General features: G+C 38.8%; 1 protein-coding gene and 1 long non-coding RNA gene across 3 annotated transcripts; one reads left to right on the forward strand and one right to left on the reverse strand.

Moving 5' to 3' along the window:
• Window positions 1-1,516: 1,516 nt before the first annotated feature.
• Window positions 1,517-19,786, reverse strand: LOC311077287 (uncharacterized protein; the record flags this gene model as incomplete). The annotated part of the gene is made up of 5 exons (XM_084139108.1): window positions 19,665-19,786; window positions 19,247-19,376; window positions 15,106-15,218; window positions 14,894-14,990; window positions 1,517-1,626 (listed from the first exon to the last, which is right to left on the reverse strand). The coding sequence occupies exons 2-5, from the start codon at window positions 19,266-19,268 to the stop codon at window positions 1,517-1,519; spliced, it is 342 nt and encodes a 113-aa protein (XP_083995234.1). The 5' UTR covers window positions 19,269-19,376; window positions 19,665-19,786.
• On the forward strand, window positions 6,066-8,540 carry LOC311077288. 2 transcript variants are annotated; one of them, XR_014604860.1, is made up of 7 exons: window positions 6,100-6,177; window positions 6,267-6,327; window positions 7,066-7,184; window positions 7,309-7,606; window positions 8,010-8,070; window positions 8,232-8,325; window positions 8,416-8,540. It is a non-coding gene; the product is annotated as an uncharacterized lncRNA (long non-coding RNA). The 2 variants fall into 2 exon arrangements; XR_014604859.1 differs by having other exon boundaries at window positions 6,066-6,327.
• Window positions 19,787-24,915: the final 5,129 nt, after the last annotated feature.

Raw genomic sequence — 24,915 nt, forward strand, 5'->3', positions numbered from 1 at the left:
CACAAACACACACACACACACACATGCACAGACAGACAGACAGACGTTGCTGTAATTTATAGATAGATGTACGAGGAAGTGATGTACTGTTAAAGAAACATGCAAGTTTTATAGTGTTGTTAAACAAAGATTGGTAATTAGTAGGGGTGACCCCGAATAGTCGAAGATTCGATGCTTTGATAGGAGGAGCCTGATTCGACTACCGATCTCACGGTCGAATCTTCGCAGAGGTGTTATAAAAAACGAGGATCATGCCACTTTGGCTATATGAGGGCGCTCAATGTCTGATTTCACATAGAACTAGCTTTTATGTCAATACGTTAATATTCAGCCTATTATGATAATGCTGTATATAAAAATGTGCAAAGAAAGAAGCTTTTAATAAATATTTTTTTAACGTGCGTGAATAAATCCAAACACCCCGTGACAGATTTAAGTTTCACTTTCAATCCGTGACCGACAGAGGAGCGTCTTCGCAGCAAGGCTTTAAATCTTTAACAATGTCTGGGATAAGAAAATCTAAAGTGTGGATGTACACCATCAGAAAGGATATTCTCCAAGGCTGGATTTAGCATCAGGAAAACCATGATCGCACTTCTGCCGGCCAACGTTAACATGTTTCACGCATAGACTGGGTTTCACTTTAGAATGTATTTTATCCGCGTGCACAATTTGAAAAGACTCCAACGGACACAGACAGAGTGAAATACTGGATTTTTTCTTTCGATCAGGTACAAGTGATTTCAAAACTTTTCAGCCGGTTCTAATTTTATTTTTGGATGCTGTGAACATTTTTAGCTAAAAAGACTGCCTCTCCAGTTTAGCATTTATTGTTGTTTCTGCAGTTAAAAAGACAAAGTTGAAAATTCTGGCTACTATCGTTATTTTAATCATTTCTTTATTTTAATTTTATTTATTGATCTGTCAGGGTTATCTAATCTAACTATTTGTGGCTTGAATATATGTTCCCCTGCAATTTAGGCATTTTGCACACATTTGCTCCTCATCATGTGACTTGATTCTGATTTATTTTTATTTATTAGAAAGGTAGGCCTATATTCTGTTCTAATTTAATTTATTAAATTAATTGTTTATTTTTTCGGTGCATCGATGTTGTGCTGTAGGCTAGCCTGCTCGCACAGGTAATTTAGCCGATTTAATTTGATTTGCATGTGAAATGCAAATCTGCAGTGTGGCCTTTCAGGAGTTATTTATGTTATTTCTTATTTTTATCGATCAAAAATGTTTTTATCAAAAACATTTTCTTCTATATCTTTGTGTGATTTTCTGTACATCGCGGCTTTGAAGCGTTAAAGCCCTGCCCCCAGCCCGCCCCCAGCCCCGCCCCCACCCCCACCCCCACCCCCATACACATGATTAGACTATTAGTCGACTATAGGCAAGACATGACGATTCTGATTCGACTATGAAAATCCATAGTCGGGGACAGCCCTAGTAATTAGTGATGCAATATTTGATGAAGAGGGGAAAATAAACTTTTATTTATTTATATATTTTAGGTCTGTAAAGCACCTGGAATGAAGGTATCCTTGCGGCAGTCATACAGCATACCAGGAAACAGAGGTCTTCCTAGAGCTGCCACTTCAATGGTCTGTGATGCCAGGGCTGCAGTAATAACAAATAAAAGGTATAATTTATACTTTGAATATTATCATATATTAACAAAATTATATCTGATGGTAATGAATACTGTTTAACTCTTTACCCGCCAAGATTTTTGAAAAATGTTGCTAGCCACTGCCAGCATTTCACTATCATTTTCACAAAATTTTCATGACCCCCAGAATATTTTGTTGTGTGAAAATCTCAAACATGCAAAATTAAAAAATAAAGAGCACACCCTCTGCTTTAAAAAACAAAAAGGTTTTATTGTAGCTTTATGCATTTCCTTTAAAGTTAAAAATTCAAATTCAAATTTATTTATAAAGCACTAAATAAAACAACAAAGTTGACCATAGTGCTGTACAAGCAATAAAACAATGAGCAGAGAAAAAACAAATAAAAGAAAATGCATGTCCATATAGCTAAATGGGTAGTATAATCATCATAAAACAGTCAAAAAACATATATTATAAAAAGGAAATAAAAGACACTAGCACCCTTCACACTTATCTTGATCGAATGCTATCATAAAAAAATATGTTTTCAGATGGCTTTTAAACTGACCGAGTGTAGGAAGGTCCCTGATATATAAAGGTAAACTGTTCCATAATTTAGGGGCGGCGACCGCAAATGTGTGATCCCCTCTAGACTTCATCTTAGACCGAGGAACAACAAGACGTTTCTGAGATTGTGATCGTAGTGATATCATTGACTTTTGTTCCTGGATTAGGTCAGCGATATAAGATAGGGCTAACCCATGTAGAGATTTAAATACAAATCACAAAATTTTAAAATTAATCCTAAAAGTGACAGGCAACCAATGTAATGATTTTAACACCGGAGTAATATGATCGAATTTGCGAGTGCTTGTAAGCAATCTTGCAGCCGCATTCTGGACCATCTGCAGTCTATCTAAAACTTTATTTTGGGCACCATAATATAACGAGTTGCAATAGTCTAATCTCGAAGTGATAAATGCATGAATTATTTTTTCCAGATCTTTAAAAAGGTTTAATTTTGGAAATCATCCTCAATTTAATGAAGCTCATTCTAACGATTTCATTTATCTGTTTGACAAATTTAAGTGCACTATCACAAATCATCCCCAGATTTTTTACATTATGTTTTCTAAACAGGCTCAGAGGACCCAGCTCAGTTTCAACTGCGTTATCAAGGTCGGAGGGACCAAAAAGAATCAGTTCTGTTTTCCAACAATCTTTCTATGGCAGTGGAGTCATTTGACTTAAGTGGTATATACAGCTGTGTATCGTCTGCGTAGCAGTGGAAGCACCCAAAGGAAGCATATAAAAAGAAAAGAGAAGTGGTGCTAAAACGGACCCTTGTGGAAGGCCACATGATAAAGGTGATGAAGCTGATGTGCACTCACCCATACAAACAGAGAATCATCTATTTAAGAGATAGGACTTAAACCAAGTTAAGGCATTTCCAGAAATGCCCACACATGTTTCAAGCCGGGAAATAAGAATACTGTGGTCAACCGTGTCGAACGCTGCTGTGAGATCCAACAGCAGAAGAACAGTCACATTTCCTTGATTGGTTGCCAAAAAGATGTCATTAAAAACCTTCAATAACACTGTTTCTGTGCTATGGTGCTTCTTAAAACCCGACTGAAGTACTTCACCGACATGATTTTCATCAGTGAATGACTCCAGTTGAATCAGAACACATTTCTCTAAGATCTTTGCCAGAAATGGAAGTTTTGAGATAGGTCTATAATTGCAAAGAACGCTCTTATCCAGATTTTCTTTTTTTTAGCAAAGGCTGGACTACAGCATGTTTACAATACTCGGGAACAATCCCTGAAAGTAAGCTTTTATTTATTATAGAAACCATATATGGGCCAACCGATTCAATGGTTTGCTTTAACAGAGGTGTCGGAACAATGTCTTGAGGAGCAGATGTAGACTTCAGCTTAAAAACAATATTGTTAAGAGTAGAGATAGAAATAGGCTCAAATTGCGATAAATTAACAATGATTTCTAGTGCATTCGAAGGCACAAATGTACACTGCTGTATATTATTCCGAACCTCTGATATGCAATCGACAAAGAAGTGTAAAAAACTTTCACATAAATCAATAGACAAAACAGGAGGTGCCTCTAATTTAGGATTCAAAACAGAATCAATTGTTGAGAAAAGAAATCTCGGATTTTGGCGATTTTTCTCAATAACATTTGCGAAAAAGCTCGTCCTAGCAGATTTTACAGCCCGTTGAAATTTAGACAACGAATCTTTCAACATTTCATAAGAGATTTGCAACTTATCTTTCTTCCATTTCCGTTCACATCTTCTACATTCCCTTCTTAGGGACCTAATTTGTCCATTTAACCATGGCGTTGGTTTGTGCTTTCTATGCACCTGCCTTAAGAGGTGCTTCCATGATCAAGTGTGTCCAAACAAACAGAATGTTTACCAACTCCTCCACGCTAAAACGGGGTGATAGGAAGTCCGTTTTTATATCCTGCATAGAGTCCAGAAAAATTGTATTGAAATCCCCATGTATAGTTGATTTTATCGAACGAACCAGTCTCTTTGTAGTACAGACTTTTTTCGGTTGACATGGAAGGAGAACAGTAAATAAAACAGGATTGTGATCAGCAACCAGGAGATCATCTATGATAATGTCATTGACTGATAAACCAAGTGACAGAATCAAATCCAGCGTGTGTCCATGGATATGTGTAGGACCGTTAACCATTTGCTGAAGGCCACCAGAGTCAATGAGATTTAAAAAGTCTTCTGAAAGAGAATTTGTTGGACAGCATACATGAATGTCGAAGTCACCCAGTATTAATATTTTGTCATATTTCACAATAATATCCGCTAAAAACACAGACAGCTCTGAAATGAAGTTCTTATTAAGTCCAGGTGGTCGGTAAACAATAGCACAAAGCACAGGAGATAACAGTTGCATTTCAAATACTTGGGAGTTCAAAACTTGAGAAGCACTCACTGCATGAAAAGTGGGATTTTCGACAGTTACCGGCGCTGTAGATTGTCGTGGAAGTTCAGGTTTACGACTGCAAACGGCAATTTACAGGCAACACTGCAAACTGTCGGAAATTGTCGGAAATTGACGTGGGACTTGCTTGCCCCGTGACCCCCCTGCCTCTAATGCTTTAACATGTAAATGAGACTGCTGTGAGCTTTACAAATGCAAATGAGGGTAGCAGGGGGAGTTTTATCCCAGGTGACTAAAAGGTATTAACTTAATTCTAAAGAAAATACAATACAATACAATATTTATTTATAACGCACAATTAAAAACAGCCAAGGCTGACCAAAGTGCTGTACAGGGCAATAGATAAAATGCAGGGCAGAAACAGTACAATAAAAAAAAAAGAAAAAAAAAAAGGCAATAGTTGTGTCATAGTCAAGGGGTATTAAAAGCAAGAGAAAATAAATAAGTTTTCAAGGATGTTTTGAAGATGGAAATTGAGGGAGCTAGTCTGATATAGAGGGGTAGACTGTTCCAAAGTTTTGGACCTGCAGTCGCAAAAGTGCAGTCGCCTCGTTTTTTAAGTCTGGATCTGGGCAAGATGAGAAGACAGTGATCACTGGATCTCAAAGTACGAGATGGAGTGTACGGGCAGAGGAGATTGGTCAGATATTGGGGGCCGGTTTGTTAAGAGCTTTATACACAAATAGTAAAATTTTAAAATCAATCCTGAATGTGACAGGTAGCCAGGAGTTTGAATAAAATAGGGGTGAACGACTCATATTTGCGTGTCCCGGTGAGACCCCAGGTAACATTTTTCTAAAAGGTATTTACTTAATTCTAAGAAAATCTCTGGTATAAATAGATCAGGCTCAGTATAGCCTAATTATAGACTCTTAAATTTTAGCTTAAATTGATATATTTAATGAAAGTAGCTAGTGTCATTAGCAATAGCCAATGTTATGTAAAAAAGACACAAAACCATTTATTTCAACAATCAGGCTTTGCCACAAAGGTAAAATGTGCATTCCATGCAAACAGCATCACAATCTCTTAGAGCCCAACCACTGTGCATAATACAATACGAACAGAAGATTGTATATGACTCATGCTGCATACACATACGCAATGACAAGAATTATGCCTACTGTACATATAGAGTTACAACTACGATTAGAGTTGTTTGCATAAAATGTACCGTGAACATTCACATGTTTGCCCTGTGATAGGCAACAATTTATCTCTATAAATACTATTTTCTCAAATCTGTGCATATATTTTTACTTAGATCAATTGACATGATGCTGATAATGACGATATTGTGTGTAAGTAACTTTTTTGTTACTTTTCTGGCCTAGTAGTAGTGTAAATATAGAGACAGGGGTAGCTGTTACCACTACTTGTAAATATACCTCGTTTCTATTTTGCATTAAAAATGTTTGTGGCCCCTTTAAGAAATCCTTCTCTTCTCGCGATACTATTCACTTGTGCTGGACGCGTGCGCGCGACCAGAGACGCCATTTTACACTGTTCAGGAGAGCTCCATGACGGTGCGTGCATCGATCGGATTCTGTGTTATACGTTCTTCTTTCTTGGTAAATATTACTCCAATATCTTAAATATGCACAAATAAGTTGTGAAGCGAAGTTAAAAGAACATTTGATGTGTACATTTTTGTTTATAGATTTATTTGGAGCGCATGTGTGACGAGTGAACCTCGTGGTGATCGGACGGTAACGGATTGGGTATGTAAGTTACGGTTTATGGGGGAAATTACTGATGGCATGTTTATTTGATAAATCTGTTAATGAGTTGAATCTATATTCTGTGATTATACAGTATAACTTAATGGTTAAATGCATATTTCTGGTTCCGCATGGCATGATTAAACGTGGATTGTGGCTTTGTTAAAGTGCTCTTGTAACTTAGGCCTAACGTTACCTCAGCCACTGCCGTATTCCAGTTTGTGTTATCGTATTTAATTGTAACGTATTTTGGTTTGGAGAAATCAATTTAAATCTGACCAGTTGCAATGTATTACACTGCATTTCAGTTTGAACTGAGTTAAGTATTCTGTGGATTTAGGCATTGATCCACTGGTTAAGCTTTTTGTGACATTTGATTGTCATCTTCAAATTTACTGTAAACTGTTTCTACAATTTCTTTTTTTTTCTTTTTTTTTTGTTTAACTAGTTAAATCTATTTTTTTTCTTGTGAAATCTCTTCGAACAAGGCAAACTTTTTTCTTAATCAGACTTTTATCTGTTTCCATTGACCGCTGTCACTTATTTTAAACAGCAGTCAGAATAAAACCCCAATTTCAAAAAGCATAGTTTGCTTCCGGTGTGTATTTCTTCAATTTCACCCGGTTGCATTTTTTCTCCTTTATTGTATAATATTACTGTGACTTATGTTGTTCTTATTAATTTTACTGTGACTTATGTTGTTCTTATTAATATCACTCTCAATTAATTGTTTTCCAGCTGCCTTTAAGACATATTACACGACAGTGCGCAGGAGCTTCAGGTACAAACAACCAGATCTTGCATTGCAGGCGGAAGCTGAGGTGAATTCAGCTCGGAGTCGAGCGAGAAGAAAGACGGTAAGATTTATTAGATTAGATTCGTTTTTGGTCAATGTGACTATTTTTCATGTGCATTAATAGATGTGTGTTGTCCATACGCAGTGCATTGCGCAGTACTGATTGTCTTTATTGGTTTTAACAGCTGCTAGAAGCGAGACAGAGTGTGCTAGCTGAGGATGAGGTGGGCCTTCGGAAGTGTGCTATCATAGACCTGATGTCTGATGAGGAAGACGGCGTCGTCGGCGGGGTGTCTGGATGCATTGTGCGACCTCCGTCCTTTCGCAGCCAGGAGCTCACCGAGCTCTGTACCACGCTGCAGTCGAGATTAGAGGCGACTCCAAAGTACAGGGCAACGCACCACAGGCGTCTGCAAAATGGACCGAATTCAGACAGAATGCCGCTAGTTACCTGCAGCTGTATTTTGTCAGGCCTTGTGAAATGTAAGAATATTCTGTTTTTCATGATTTCATCATAAAGCAAGAGGTCATGGGATTGATGGCTATTATTTGTTTAATAATTGTAAATAATCCTGTAATTTACAGGAAGCAGTATGCCATCTTCTCAACTCTGAGACAAATTGTGGGCGCTACGAACTGGAGCAAGGTAAAAAAATAAATAAAAGAATCTTACATTCTTTTATTTTTTATACTTTCATAAAAGCTTACAAACATTTTAAAGGTAAGATTTAAAGAATATGCTTTCATTCTCTTGTATAAGAAAATAGATCCGTTATAGATACCGATCTTAATCATACATTTTGTTTCCACAGAGTAACCTCGCCTCATAACGATGGCTGATGGCTATTATTTGTTTAATAATTGTAAATAATCCTGTAATTTACAGGAAGCAGTATGCCATCTTCACAACTCTGAGACAAATTGTGGGCGCTACGAACTGGATCAAGGTAAAAAAAAAAAAAAAACTTACATTCTTTTATTTTTTTACTTTCATAAAAACTTACAAACATTTTAAAGGTAAGATTCAAAGAATATGCTTTCATTCTCTTGTATAAGAAAATAGATCCGTTATAGATACCGATCTTAATCATACATTTTGTTTCCATAGAGTAACCTCGCCTCATAACGAGGGCGTAACCTCACATTTACTCAGAGATATGTCTGCAAGTCCAGATTTTCATGACGCTGATCATGACGACATTGTAAGTAACTTTAACTATTTTCTCCTTGTTTCATTTTACTGTGACTTGCGTTGTTTTTATTCATATCACTCTCATTTAATTGTTTTCCAGCTGCCTGTAAGACGTACTACGAGACAGCACGCAGGAGCTTCAGGTACAAACAACCAGATCTGGCATTGCAGGCCGAAGCTGTGAAGAGTTCAGCTCGGAGTCGAGCGAGAAGAAAGAGGGTAAGATTTTTAGTCAATGTGACTATTTTTCACGTGCATTAATAGATGTCTTGTGTCCAAATCCTTGATTCGATTACATTTTCGATTCTAAAGTCACGGTTCGATTCGATTCTCGATTTGTTTGATTGTAAAAAAAATTGCATCACAATAAGTGTATTGTGATTGTCACTAACATTTTAGTAACTAAACTGAATTTTATTTGGTTTAGTGACAACATGTTACAATGTTTACATGATACAATTTCTGGTAAGCTTAGCTTTTTTATTATTTCAATTCAAATCAATTATTGTGATTTGGTTTGATTTAATATTGACTCATTTGGATAAATATTAGGTAGGCTACACAAGATAGGCGTTAACTTGTCTCAAGAAAAAAAAACAAGTCACCTAATGCTGTAAACGTACAGAGAGCCCTATCAGCTGGTAGTAGGCTATTATTTAAGGTTAAAAATAATTAAATATAATGCGTTTTTTTTATTATAATAACATTATTTAATGATATAAGTAAAATATAATAAATATGTAATATAGAACACATATTTAGCAAAATACTCTCTATAGCTATTTTTTTCTTGCCAACTACGTACTGTAGCCTATTATGGTCATTTAAATCGCTTTCCTGAGGTAAATGTGACACAATTGTTCTCCAGCTGTGTTATTGACCTCTTCACGCTGATGAAAAACACTGATTGATCGATATTACGTATGAGGAATATACATTTCGGTAAGTTGTAGCCTACTGTATCTTTCAACAGTGTTCGTGTTTTTTACTATTAGCTAGTAACGTTAGAGATGATCGGTTCACGTGCGCTAGGGATCTGTCACGTAACATTTACAAGCGCCAAAGCGGTATTTATTGTTTGAATTTCGTAATAAAAGTGACAGAATCTGAGAGCTGACATTTTTTTTATACCATAAAAAGTAACCAGCTGTTTTAGTCTGTCGGTCTCTGTGTCCTCTTTGCTTCGCGATTTTTCTGTGCGTGTGAAAAGTGTCAATTGCGTGTGTCTCATGGTGAATGCGTGAGAGTTGGCAGCACTTCAACACGTGTGTTTTTTTCCCCGCTTGGCAAGCCGAGCTGACGTGACATGGGGGCGTGGCAGGATCGATGATTCCATTTTTTGATTCGATAATCGAGATTGAGCATTAATTTCGATCGATTTCGATTTAAAATCGAAATCGTGACACCCTTAGTCCATACACAGTGCATCACAGTACGGATTGTCTGTATTGGTTGTTTTTACAGCTGCTAGATCTGATGTCCGATGAAGTTCAACCACCAGCCAGGAGCTCACAGTGCTCTGTGCTACGCTGCAGTCGAGATTAGAGGCGACTCCTAAATACAGGACAACGCACCACAGACGTTTTCAAAGTGGATCGAATTCAGAGAGAACGCCGCTAGTCACCTACAGCTCCGAAGATGAAAACAGACACTGAGCTTCCAATTTGTTGTGTGCAGATGATCTATGCTTTGTACATAGGTGTATATTGTTTTGTGTTTGTGCTAATAAAGCTCTTTCTTTGAATAAACAGCATGTCCCTGGCAAATTTTCCTTTCCTTTATAAATTCATGTCCTTGATGGTAATAATAGTGTAGTCCATAGGTTAACAATGACATGAATATACCACAGAATAGCATATTATGAATATATTAAAAAAATTATATATCATAATGAATATTATAATTTTGAATTTATAATGAGCTAGGGTGACCAATAGTGAGTGAGGAAATTCAAGCCTTTCTCTGGCGGGAGCTGCTATTCATATGGTAATTAGAGCCATTCACACCTCCGGCGCGAGCGCTCTGCATACGTCATGGTTCGTTTCCGACCATATTCGGCACAGACGAACGCGACGTTCACAGGCTGTAAATTGTCGTTAACTGCCGAAAATTAGGGAGATTTACGGCCGTTTACGGGGTCGGAAATCCCAATTTTCATGCAGTGACTCAGTATTGAGCCTATTACAAATAAAATTATCCTTAAAAATAGAGGCCACACCGCCTCCCCTTCCCGTTTCTCGGGGAGTATTAAGAACTGCAAAATTGCTTGGTACCACTTTCGAGTTTCGAGCTCTAATGAACTCGTTTAAAATAAAAGTCTTGTCCGTTCTTTGAGAAACGTTTATCAACGCCAACCTGATTTCTGGTCCCGCATCGTCCACCGAGATACCGTAAGGCTGCTGCAGGCCAAGTGGTACAGGGCGAAGATTCCGCAGTTTAGCTCCCCTCCAGTAGGGACGCAGGGCACGGATGGGTCACGGGCTCCGCCGGTCTGACGGGCTGTACCCACCGCGGCATCACTCTCTCCGAGCGCCGACACAGCACCCGGCCGCCACTCCATCCCCACAGTAGCACATCCGCTGGGCAAGGCGTTCTCGGAAGAGAGACCAGGTACGCTTTTAGTTTCACCAACTTTCCTCCCCGCTTTCCAAGATGGCGCCGTTTCTTTTCCAGAGGAGGCCAGGGCTCGCGTTTCAGCCAGGTAGGAATAATCAGCGGCGGCTTAGTGATTGGGAGCCGCAACTCACCTCTTCCATCTTCAAAATATTTCTCATATGAACTTCGAATATTTAAAAGTGTATGATGGTCATAAATCAGTGCGGAGGTAGCGTCATGTATAAACAATGTTGTTAATAAAACAACCATAAAAAACAAACAGGAAAGGACCGAGAGACGGCACGCCATAAGCACCGGCGCCATCTTGGCGCCATCAAAAAAGCAACAATTTGAGCATAAAGCTGAAAAAAATCACTTTTTTGTCAAAGACTACATCTAGATCTAATTCAGAACGATGATCAAAACATAGATGGATAGAGTAGATTGAGTCAACATACTCAAAGCTTGCACAGTTCTATAGCTTGTCCTGGGTCGACTTTTCATTCAGTATTCGGTAACATTAGGCAGTTTGATTAATGTGGTGTTTAATGTTGATGAATGAATGTTTCTGCTTCTTTTTCACCTGTGTTTTGATCAGGAGATTTGGTACTCTTTCAGAAGTCAAAGTCAAGTTTATTTCTAGAGCACATTTAAAACAACAGAAGTTGACCAAAGTGCTATACATTCCAAATCATGAATCAACAACAAAAATAAAATGACATCAAAAAGACAAAAACACACAGCTCTCAAACTGAACTAAAAGCCAAGGAAAATAAATGTGTTTTAAGACTAGATTTAAAAGCAGATAGTGTTGGGGCCAGCCTCACAGACAATGGTAAATTATTCCATAGTTTAGGGGCCGCAACTGAAAAGGCCCGATCTCCCCTATGTTTCAGCCTTACTCTAGGAACAGCCAAGAGCAAACAATCTGCCGACCTAAGAGACCTAGATAGAACATGTTGTTGTATAAGGTCAGAAAGGTAGGTCGGGGCTAGACCATTTAAGGATTTGTAAGCAAACACTAAAATTTTAAAATCAATCCTAAACCATACTGGAAGCCAGTGAAGGGAAGCCAGTGTGGGAGAAATGTGGTCACGTTTACGTACCCCTTTTAGTAGTCTGCAGGCGTGAGAGAGATGCCTGGCTGACACCAGCATAGATGGTATTACAATAGATTATGCAGAAGATGCGTAATAGTGCCCCCTACCGTAAAACAGTAAAAACACGAAATGCCGGACATTTCCGTCAATGGCGGCGAAGTGTTTTGTCACAAATGATGGAAATTTCCGTCAATGGCAGGGAAAGAGTTAATACTGAAGAAATCCATTTTAAAATAAAGATGCAAGCAGCAATATGGGGTCAAGCAAGCACTGAGGCCATAGCAAGCACATGGCATGGCAAAGAAAATGGTCAAAGAAAATACAGGATTAAACTTTTGACCTTCAGGTCAGTATAATTATATCATATAAAATGCTTCATTTGCATGTTCACATTTAAAAGACGCTTTTATCCAAAGCAACTTACAATAGAGTCTCTTACATCAGTCAACAGAGCGAGCTGTGCTTGCACCTCCTATTCAGGCAGGCACAGCAGTTCCTGCTTTTGGCAGAAACCGAACTGCTCTTCCAGAGGGTAACAGCTCATAGATTCTGATCTCTCAACTGAGGATTTTGAGACACTTTTGACTTCCAGAGCTCCCACCACAAGAACATTGTATGACCTAAAATTGCAGAGTTCCTTTGTAGGATCTTTCTGTGGTCCTGGAAAGTTTAGTTTTTTTATTAGAGGCTCCATTTGAGCCCTTAGAGTCAGCCTCAGAGAGGCTTCTCACTTTTAAGGTGGCTCTACTATTTGCACTGACATTGCTCAAAAGAGTAGGAGATCTGCAGGCCCTGTCAGTAGACTTTCCCCCAGGTATGATCAGAGCTATTTTGCACACCTCCTGTAACCAGCCACCTGGTCGTACTTCCCTTTGCCGTATGAATCGCTGTAGCAATAGAGAGGCTGCATCTACTATAACCAATCCAGGCTCTTAGGATTTATTTTGGGCCAGTGGCGTACATTATCCCAGTTTTTTGCAAGTGTGGATATCTGCAGGTTGGAGTAATGAGCATGACAAAAGGTTGGGGCATGCCGAATGGTAGGGACGTGGAGAAGGGTCTGTTCACACTATTCCGAACCATGATAACAGGTTTTCTGCTGTTTGGATTAGGCATTGCCCTGGTTTATTGAGGAATTAAGAAGATGGTGACAGCTGTCCAAAACCCCACAAGGCTGCCCGTCATGATTGAAGCAGTGGGTAGAGCTGTCAGCACTCAGACTGTGACTATGAACCACTGTATGGATAACATCATGGAGAAGCTCACAGCTTTGCAAAGGCAAATGGATCGTTTCAGAGACCAAGATGGACCAGGAGCTGTGTAAATTGGAATGCGGCTACTCGTCCCAAGACCAAACAACCACAATCTTATCTGCTTTCGGCCCCCATCAACCAGCACTGGCCTTGGCCAAGGCCTGTTGGAACAACAACTCCCCCGGAAGAGCACTGCAGCGAGACGCTCTTGCATTCCTTCCCCCATTCCCCACTGACACCTGCTGATTGTTGACTCTGTCTGGGACCTGATCAAGTTTGTCTCCATGGCAACTGCTGTGTATCGCTATGACATCCTGCAGACTGAGGCACCTAGATTAGGATGCCAGGCGTAGCGAGTCTGTGACCAGCGCCGAGAATGGCTGCAGGACCGGATGGCTGCTTGCCTGTGCTGGGTTACCTCCATCCCCCACTCCCCTCCGCTGTTGCAAGTCTTATGTGTTCATGTTGTGTACTGATTATGTGCAAATGTTGCTGAGGTGTTTTTTACTGTTCCCAAACTGTACTCCTTACAGGAGCATAGTCTGGGGGTTGCCTTTTTTCTCCTCACCTGTCCTCATGTTATGCTGTATTTTGTTTTCTAATCTTCTGTCTTCCTGTCCTGTCTACCCAATTGTCATGTTGTATGTATGTTTGTATGGACAGGTTGATGGATCGTTCCACTACTACTACTACTACTACTACTACTACTACCTCCAAAACACACCTCCTTTCTGCACGCCCGTTGCTCTGACCTACTACTACTACCTCCAAAACACACCTCCTTTCTGCACGCCCGTTGCTCTGACCTGCAGCTACCCCTACTACTACTACCTCCAAAACACACCTCCTTTCTGCACGCCCGTTGCTCTGACCTGCAGCTACCCCTACTACTACTACCTCCAAAACACACCTCCTTTCTGCACGCCCATTGCTCTGACCTACTACTACTACCTCCAAAACACACCTCCTTTCTGCACGCCCGTTGCTCTGACCTGCAGCTACCCCTGTCTTGTTTTCTGGTCTGCTTTAGTAACACAGTCACCAAGCAGTGCCTTTCCCATTGGATTATAGATGTTATCGCTCTGTCCTATGAGGCTTTCGTAATGGCTTTGCCTCTGGAAATCCACAAGGAGTGTAGCATCTTCTATAGTTCTGTCTAGGGGTGGGCCCTGACATAAGGTTTGTGCTGCAGCCGGCTGGCCCTCTCCGCACACATTACGCAGGATTTACAGTCTGGACATGGGCTCAACCCCAGGGTCACAGGTCCTTCAGGGTTTACCAAGGCATGTCTGCATTCAACAGTTGTCTGTGCCAGTATTACACAGCCTTGTTGAGCAGACAGTCTTCCTCTGTGTGGCAGCGTTGGTAATGACATTCCCATAGTGTCAATGCCATGACAGCGTTGAGTTCCGAAAGGGAACTTTTTCTGGTTACGCATGTAACTTGGTTCCCTGAAAGGGGAATTAGATGCTGTCATGGTGTTGACACTATGGAAATGACATTACCAACCCCTCTTAGGGAACCAGGTTATATACGTAACCTGAGACATTTTTCCTTCAAATGATATTGAATCTGTCCAGTGATATTTTTGATAGCACATTCACATTTTGTAACAACATTTCAATCTTACCTGGATGTTTTTTGTTTCCTTCGTCTGCTAAGAAATGAAGTCCTTTGGTGTCTTTATTTAAAATCTGAAGTTCATCAGGTTTGGGTTGTAACACTTCCTATTTTTGAAGGAATGGTAAAAAAAAAAAAAACTTCCACAAAGGTTTTTTATCCTTAATCTCATGAAATACATCAGGTTACACTTGCACATTTTGTCTGAGGGAGTGCACTTACCTGTGCATTCACCACAGCTAGGGTCGCCAACCATAGATATGTACAGTAGATGCAGCTCAGCTGCTTCAGGTACGTCAAAGGTGCCGCCATCTTGGAATCGTCAACAAGGAGACCTGTTTGAATGTGAAGGAGATGCCTGTCACGACCTTGTCTTGCAGAGGTGTCAAGTAACGAAGTACAAATACTTCGTTACATTACTTAAGTAGAAATTTTGGGTATCTATACTTTACTGGAGTAATTATTTTTCAGACTACTTTACTTCTACTCCTTACATTTTCACGCAATTATCTGTACTTTCTACTCCTTAAATTTTAAAAATAGCCTCGTTACTCCAAGTTCATTTCGGCTTGTTTTCATTACGGCTTGTCGTCGTTAAAAAAAAAATTGGCCAATTACACAAACGGTTAATATATGAGAATAGAATCGGGCATTTATATAGCGCTTTCATATGTACTACTGTACACCCAAAGCGCTTTACAATCATGTCAGGGGATCTCTCCTCAACCACCACCAGTGTGCAGCATCCACTTGGATGATGCGACGGCAGCCACAGTACAACGGCGCCAGTGCGCTCACCACACACCGGATATAGGTGGAGAGAGTCCCGCCTCCTGAACACACATCGCTAAACTGATTGGCTTTGTGTTTTCTTTCTAACTTGTGAGAGGCTGTAGTCACATTTAGTTGTGCGAAGCGCCAAAACTCCTCCGAGTCCTAAGGAAACCTAGATGCGGTAAGCGAGGGAGAAATATCAATACCAAATATCGCGTCAAATATTGATTTGGGGACAGACGTTTTTACAATATAATGACAATCGTAATTAACATACCACTAACATAATCGTTTGTGTGTGTGCGTGTGTGTGTGCGTGTGTGTGAGCGTGAGAGAGAGAGAGAGAGAGAGAGAGAGAGTTAGGGGGCTAGAATACACAGTTTGTTTGTACAGTATAAAAATCATGTCTATGGAAAGTCCCCATAAAATATGAAAAAATAACATTGCTTGGTCTGTTGAAGGCTGGTCTTGTTGAAATGAGAGGCCTGTTGATCAAATCATCCCAGTCTCATCAGTTGGACTGAAAGAAGTTTTAGTGCTCTTAGGACACTGAAAACATGGCTCAGAGGTCACAAGTGACACATGACAGTATTGCTGTGTGTCGGGTCCAACAGGACAAACTGGACAGTATTGATGTGAAACATATGCTAACAGTTAATTTCTGTTAAATGATTAGTTCACTTAGTTAAAAATGAAAATTCGGTCATCATTTACTCACTCTCGAGTTGTTTCAAACCAGTTTCTTTCTTCTGCTGAACACAAAAGAATATATTTTTCCTACTATGGAAGTCAATGGGGTCCATCCACTGTCTGGTTATCGACATTCTTCAAAATATATTCTTTTGTGTTCATCAGAAGAAAGAAATTCATACAGGTTTGAAACAGTTTGAGGGTGAGTAAATGATTTTCATTTTTGGGTGAACTATATCCCTTTAATGAAAGATGTAGACGTGTTTGGCTTCTTCAAAAAGCAAGGAACAAGACAGTATTGCACAATTGCATTGCACTATGAGCGGAGTAAAGTTAAGTCTCTGTTAAACTGCCACCATGTCTTTATTAGTTATTTGTAACATTACAGAATTAATTAATTTACGTAATGTTAAGGTCAATATAGACTAAAAACCTTAATACATTATCCTATTAATTTCCTGATTCCTCCGCTTATTTAGCTTATTTATTTAGAAAATTAATTTTCTATGGGCATATATACGGCTGAAACAGGTAGCTTAGTGCATCATCCCAAAATTTTCAACATCAACATTTTAATATAATTATAGTCAAATGATGTGTTTTTTGAGGAGCTGGGGTAGTGCACTATATAGGCCCCTGTGGCGCAGCCTAAGCTTTTGTCCTTAATGGCATTTTTTCCTTACATTACTTTTACTTTTATACTTTAAGTAGTTTTGAAACCAGAACTTTTATACTTTTACTTGAGTAAAAAGCTTGAGTTGATACTTCAACTTCTACAGAAGTCTTTTTAAACCCTAGTATCTATACTTCTACTTGAGTAATGAATGTGAATACTTTTGACACCTCTGTTGTCTTGTTTAGTTTCATGGTCATATTCTGCTTAGTTTTCCCTGTCACCATTTGTTCTCGTTCTTTGTTTGTTGTTTCTTAAGTGTTCCTTTCTAATTATTTATAGTTATAGGCTGCCTGCATTTTTCTTATAAAATAAAGGTAAAATTATTATTATTATTTTAATTACTATATTATATTTATTTTTAAATACTGTAATTTTATAATAATGAAATAGTGCAACCCTAAAAGCAGGCACAATGTGAATGTTAAATCGCAATTTTAACCAGATTTCCCCCCTAAACTGTGCAGCCCTAGTTGCTCCTGATTTCAGCATGTTCACAGTTGTTGTTGTTTTTTACAGGGACCAGATGCCACTGATGAGTCCTGCTGACTCCTCCTAACCTTCTCTGATCAAGTCAAGTCAACCTTTATTTTTATAGCATATTTAAAAACAACTGAAGCTGACCAAAAGTGCTTTACAGATCAAGCAAGAATAAACTTTTTAAATACAACATCATACTCTCTATCAGCTTCAGAAACCCATTTCGTGATCTACTCAAAGCCAAAGAAAACAGATCTGTTTTTAAAGAAGACTTAAAAATGGCTAGCGATGAAGATGACCTCACATGGAAAGTAAGACTATTCCATAATTTCGGACCCATCACCGAAAAGGCACGGTCACCCTTAGATTTATAACAGCAACGAGGAATAGCAATAGCAATAGGTCAGAAGACCCGAGTCTCTAGTTGGAGAGTAAGGCTGGGCATACACTGTGCAATTTTCGTCCAATTTTGAGTCGAAATCTGACTTGTGCGACTCTTTTTCGGGTCGGGACGATTTTCAGCTTTGTTGTGCGTAGTTTATTGCGCAGTGATCATGCAGTGTATGGGGGGATACGCCTGACCGGCAATCGGATGGTCGGATTAATTTCTGGCATGTCCGAAATTTTGGTTGCTCCTCGTGACTAAATCGCACAGTTGAAGCAGAGCTACAAACCGATTGCCCTAAACTCAGTGTGTTTTCCCTCACTGCGCCTGTGCAAAAACAGAAGTGTCACCATTTTATCTTTAATGTAGCAAGAAAGAAAACGAAAAGAGGAAGATCTTCAAGTTCTGTATATATAAAACTAGCCACAAATTACTGTTGCTTGCCTCCATTTCGTGTTGCAAAATGGATAAACCATATTGCCCACGTCTTTCAAGCCACCTGTGATGTAGCTACACCCTGTCTCTTTTATTAATTTGTTAAACAATCTTCATGTTACACAAGCTGTTTTTGAAATAAAGCTGTTTTTAATTTTCATTGGTGACTGTTACGAGCCCATCAAATGAATTAAAATGGAACATCATAACATATAAAGACCACAGAGATTCAGTGACGGTGCATAAATTATTTATTTATAAATGATTTAAATAATGAATAATTTGTCATAAGCATAGCATGGTGGTAAAAGAAAGTAACAAAACAAACAAAAAGATTACCCTGCACCCACATATCTACTGGAGAAATAACACTTGCCTACCTCCCATTCGAAAACAAAAGACAATGTTCTCCGTGAGTCTTCCGGGTCCTCTGACTGCTACCCTAACTAATCCTAAACTAAATAACATGTGAAAAACCCATCACCAATTACCACCAGCTCTAAATAAAGTTATAAACTGAATCTAACAGACGTGCATTCCACTCCGGGAACGGGCTTATGAAACACGATCATGAAGTCGACACAAGAAACTCCATAAAGAGGCATAACGGGCCGAGCACACGAGACCCCTAACCCTAACCCATCTGAAAAATGCATTAAATATAATTCTGAAAAGAGATTGGCAGTAGACGAGTGAATAGACCGGGCTTTACATAAAGGCTGAGTGTATGTAGGGCGAGGGCAGGTTGACACAGACTCAAATATGATTGAATAATGGTCAGAAATGCCAGTATATAAAATTTCTAAATTGAACACAGAAAGACCATACAATAATACCAGATCTAATGTATGACCCTTGTTGTGAGTAGGATCAGTGATGTGCTGTACAAGGGTTAGTGACTCAGTGAGTGAGCTAAATTCATTTACCAGCAGCTTTGATGGACAGCATACATGGATAATAAAATTCCCAAGAGTGAGGAGTCTGTCACCACGAGTCACCAGTCCAGAGAGGAAGTCCGAAAATTGTTGAATAAAATCCTTGTTAAATTTGGGAGGTCTGTAGACGAGTACACAGATCATGTGTACTCAAGTCATTCATTCACTCAAGTCAAGTCATCTTCATTTATATAGCGCTTTTAACAATGTAGATTGTTTCAAAGCAGCTTTACAGAGATATTACAATATTTTCACAATTACTAATGTCTATCCTCTGAAAACTTGCTTTAACTTTTTCTTTCAGTGAACATGTAGATTGATTTGCTGAGCATTGTATTAACCTTCTCTTAACCTTTACTCCGACACACACTGACACTGCCTGTTGATATCGTTTTAAATCACATCTTACCTGGAGTCTCTGTTCCTGATATGGTAAGAAGTCTGAGGCTGTAGTTATAGTTAAGTTCTGCTACTGAGGAAATGTCTCATGAAAAAGTGTGTTGTCAGAAAAAAGTATTCTCAGAAATGTTGAGAAAGGTTGGAGGGGAGGTGGCCCAGTGGTCATTGCCCCTTTGACCTCGAAATGCTTTCTGGCAGTATACAATCATTTTTGGCAGTATACTGTGTTTGTGTGGCTACAGTGCCAGGGTTGAATTTTTGTCCCAGTCCACCCCTGCATATAGGCCTACAATATACATTATATTCTGTATCAGATTATGTTATCTTATATCCTACCTGGATTTAATACATAGCAGACAATATAATTAGGGCATGGAGGTGCCGGCGCTTTTTCCCACTTTTTCTCTGCCATAATTGTGATTCTTCCTAGCTTCCATGCCTCTTCCCCTCCTGCGGGTGTGCGCATGTGGGCAGCTCCTGTAGCGGCAGGGGTGGTAGCCATGGTAGCGAGGGAGAGTGACAGTCACCCAGCCAATCATTTCATTCGTTCTGAATGGAAATAAGTAGCTGTGTTAATTGCAGCCATGAGAGGACTACAGACACTCGATAATTATGTATTGGTATATAAAGAAATTTGGGAAAAAGTTTTTTAGAAAAAACCTGCCTACCCTGCCTTTAAGCCTTGTAGCACTATTGTATCACACACTGTACCGATGCTTGTATCGAAATGACACTACCATGTGATTGATGACGTTAGAAGCTTCGAATGTCATGCAGTATAAAAAAATGTAGTATGGCGATAAATCAATAACAAAAAGAACCGAGCAGACAACTGATGCTGGCTCGCTGTAAATGACTTTCGCGAGAGGATAACAGATCTACACGTGATAAAACGGGAACTTGCGAGTTCATTCAAACCCTGCACGTGCGCATGACATCTCCTCTGCACGCAATACAAGCCCTCGCACGCATGTGCATGATCATTCCCCATGCTCTCGCGCTTGATCTCCCCTCGCCTGCTGCTTCTGCTCGCTTGAACACTTTTATTTTTTGCAGTCGAGGGGCGGGACTTACTGTTTTAATAACCTCAAATGTCATTGGAAGTCAGTTGTGATTGGACGCCTGACCAATGACCCGTAATTCACTTGAAAGTCTTACTAGTGATTGCATCATGTTGTTAAGAGATATTTACAGACTGTAATGAGGCATTTTAATGTTATTAGCATTGTAAATCTACCAAAACTCTTATACATTTTTACATTTTATATTTATAACACTTTGATTTGTGTTATTGGCATTAAAATATCTAAACGAAATTGGAGAAAAATGAGAATGTAAAGTCATATTTGCTGTAGTTCACCACTACATTACCACTATACTCCCATTCGACACTATTTACGTTTACCCAACCAAAATTATATTGGATCTGAGAACCTCATAAATGTAAAAAGTGTCCATTAAATAGTTGTAAATATAACAAGGGCTTGAGATGAAAGAAAAATTACTTGTTTATATCAATAAGCAAGAGTTGTTGTGTAAGCTTTTTGTTATCATCCTATGTATTACTATTATGTCAATTTCGAGTGGGTCATTATTAGGGATGGGTGCTGAAACCCGGTATTAAACGGGCCCCGGTGCTGAATTATGAAAGACCGCTGGATCGATAAGCTCGGACGTTATCGGTTCTGCTGTCGGTACTGGAGAAATTAAGAAAGTACATGCGCTATTTATTATTGCTATTAAGAAATTATTATCTTGCAAATTTAATCTTGCCAGCCACTTCTATATATAATAATATTGAACCATTTGTCTGTGATGCAATTTTGCTAAAGAGAGAGAGTGTGTGTGTGAGAGAGAACAACAGCCCTGCTTAAAGGTGCCCTAGAATTTGAAATTGAATTTATCTTGGCATAGTTAAATAACAAGAGTTCAGTACATGGACATGACATACAGTGAGTCTCAAACACCATTGGTTTCTCCTTATTTAAATCTCGTTTTTGAAAAACACCCCTGAAAAATAGACAAATATCTACATAACACTGACTGTGACGCAACAGTCGGGATCATTAATATGCACGCCTCCAAAAATTTGCATATGCCAGCCCATGTTCAATGTCAGGTGGAACTGCGCCCTCCCAGGACCAATAACGTTACCTATGCTACTTTCACTTTCAAAAATTCGTCATAACGGCGCGCGATCTGCTTGCAGTCGTCGAGATGGATGCATGTGTGTGGTAGAAATCTGGAGTTATCTGAAGAAAATATTGTGAAAGGCTTATTTGCTGCATGCATTTTCGTGTTGGATAGCCTCAGATGTGGAACTTCATCGCCGAGGATGCACGCAGATAACTGTGGTAACAAACCAAGCAGTTCTATCGAACAGTATTTTTCAAATTTCACAGTTAACCCTCTGGAGTCTGAGCGGTTTTCTGGGCCCTGGAGGTGTTCTGACATGCTCTGACATTTGTGCTTTTTTCAGTTATTTATAAACATGTTAATGGCAAAGGTGTATATTCACTCTATATAGCACAAACAGGGCTACCAAAATATGTGATCACCATGCATGTATATTTTTGAATAAGAGAATAATGTTTATGCATGGTTATTGAAAAAAATAAAAATGAAAGTTGCTGAAATAAGACCACAAAACTCATAATAAATATGTGTCAATAAGACTTTTGACTAATGGATGTTGTCGCTTCGAGTTCTGGCTTCGAAATTATGTGAAAATAGTCTTGCTTTATCGTTCACATAAAACAATACATTGATTTAAATCTATGTAAAACAGGTTTTGCTTGGAAAGCCAATATGCGAGGGGGGCGTGAACGAGGAGTGGTTTACACCTTAGAATACAATGTCCCACCCACTCTGCATAATGAGCCATTCAGGTGTGACGTGTACTCTTTCTATAAAAAAATGATTATAGGCCTACATTTTTATCTATGTATTCATTAGTTTGAATATAGCCAACATTGGAGCAGCTAACATCTTAGTTGATGACTTTGATGACTTGATGACAAATATAGTATTTTATATAGAAATTTGCTAAACAAAAGCTTATTTGATGTGGCAGTATATTCTACAGTAAAAACTGTACCCAAATCTAGTCAACAAAATGTTGTCTTTCATATTTCGCCTGACTGTAACGTTGTTTTCATGAAATATTAGGGCATATAAATGTTAATTTGCAGTTTAATACGTTGCTTATACAAATAGCCTACATTTTATTTCAACATATTTCAGTCGATTTTTACTCATCTCAGTATAGCAATACAGTTTGCTAAAACATCATCATTCATTCACACACGCGATTTAAATTTAAACTGTCTTTGCCAGCTGTGGTAAACAGCGCGCATCTCTGCCGTTCATTCATTCATAAACAGAACCCGATTCACGTGAGAAGGAAAAAAACTTACAACAGTATTCCTCAGCTCGCTCCTCGATATACTCGCACTTCTGAGGTACATTTTCCATTATTATTATTCCTCACAGCGCTGCGAGACAGTGTAAACAAGTAATGATCTGAATTAACTTGTGTGTTCTCGAGCTGATATGGGGGCGTTCACAGGATTGCGTGGATTGCCTCAGACATTTGCGTTTGAATAGCGCGTGCTCTCCGTGGGCGTGTCACATTACATTTGAATGAGCTGTAATGAGCTCAACTGGAATCGCTCTCTTTTAACCCCTAGAGGTCGGCGGTATCGCCGGCGATACCAGCTCGCTTTTTTTTTATCAGTGTAAAAGAAACTCATAAATACTCTGTTGGCTTTGATTTTCCATAGGAGTTCCATACATCAATCGATTCTGTTAAATGTATATTATTTTTGTGTATACTCACAATAAAAACATAGTGTTGTGCTTTTTGCCAAATAAAGAAAAATAAACACGAAGCGAGTTCTGCCTCCTCTCTGTCAGTGTAGTCCATTCTGAAACGCGTCCGAAAATGAACAATAACAAAGCGAATACTCAGTCAAACAGGCATTCAGACACACAGGCATGAAGCTTGAATTCTCTTCTTTTTAATGAAGTAATTTATATAAAAAACAAATATTCTCATCTTGTGAAATCTGTATTAAAAGAGAGCGATTCCAGTCGAGCTCATTAGAGCTAATTCAAATGTAATGTGACTCCGCCCACGGAGAGCGCGTGCTATTCAAACGCAAATGGCTGAGGTAATCCTCGCAATCCTGTGAACGCCCCGATCAGCTGGAGAAAACCAAAACACCAGTTTATTCAGAACATTACTTGTTTACAACGCAGCGCTGTGAGGAATAATGAGGAATACGAGCTGAGGAATGCTAGTAAGTTTTTCCTTCTCGGGTTTCTGTTTATGAATGAATGAACGGCATAGATGCGCGCTGTTTACCACAGCTGGCAAAAAACAATATTACGTGACAGTTCTCCATTATGGACGCGAGCGCGTTTTTAAAAAGCACTAAAGACTTTCAAACATTCACAGAGACCTCAAAACAGAAAGTACAAATCCTTTCTTTAAAACGAATTTCGTTTTGTATCAATTGTATCTTAATTTTAATAATTTTTTCATTAACAAATTTCCTGGATTTAAAGTAAATATAGGCTAACAATCACAACATAAGGTGCTTGAACTGGAGATCATCATGAATCATGAGCCTACTCGCCTCACATGTCTAAAAAATGTGAAATATATTTACAGAAAGCTGGTTCTAAACAAAACCATCCAAAACAAAAAAACTATGTAGCCTAATAAATGTGCGTTTCTCCAGTGCGTTCACTAGCCTACTGCGAAGATCGCGAGTCAATAGCTTATCGTATTTTTTTTTTTTTTTTATTTATTTATTGCACAAGTCATACATAAATTCATTCATTCATTCATTCATTATTACATGCATGAACGAATAAAAAAATAGAAAAAAAGGAACATGGAGAAGAAAATCTTATGATAGGCTACCTGTCGCTTATTTGTGCACATCAGAAAAAACAAAAAAAACAGCTACTTTATAAATGGATCAACCCCAATCCTCACCCCAAACACCAAATATTTTCAGTAATACCTATCTTTACACTTAATTATCATCATTTTAAGCGTGTGTAAGCGTATTTCATGAAAACAACGTTACAGTCAGGTGAAATATGAAAGACAACATTTTGTTTAGTAGATTTGGGTACAGTTTTTACTGTAGAATATACTGCCTCGTCAAATAAGCTTTTGTTTAGCAATTTATATATATAAAATAGCCTACTATTTTTGTCAAAAATAAAGTCATCAACTAAGATGTTAG

The sequence above is a fragment of the Abramis brama genome (assembly GCF_963993115.1).
Source record: "Abramis brama genome assembly, contig: SCAFFOLD_98, whole genome shotgun sequence".
In the NCBI taxonomy this organism is placed as follows: Eukaryota; Metazoa; Chordata; class Actinopteri; order Cypriniformes; family Leuciscidae; genus Abramis; species Abramis brama.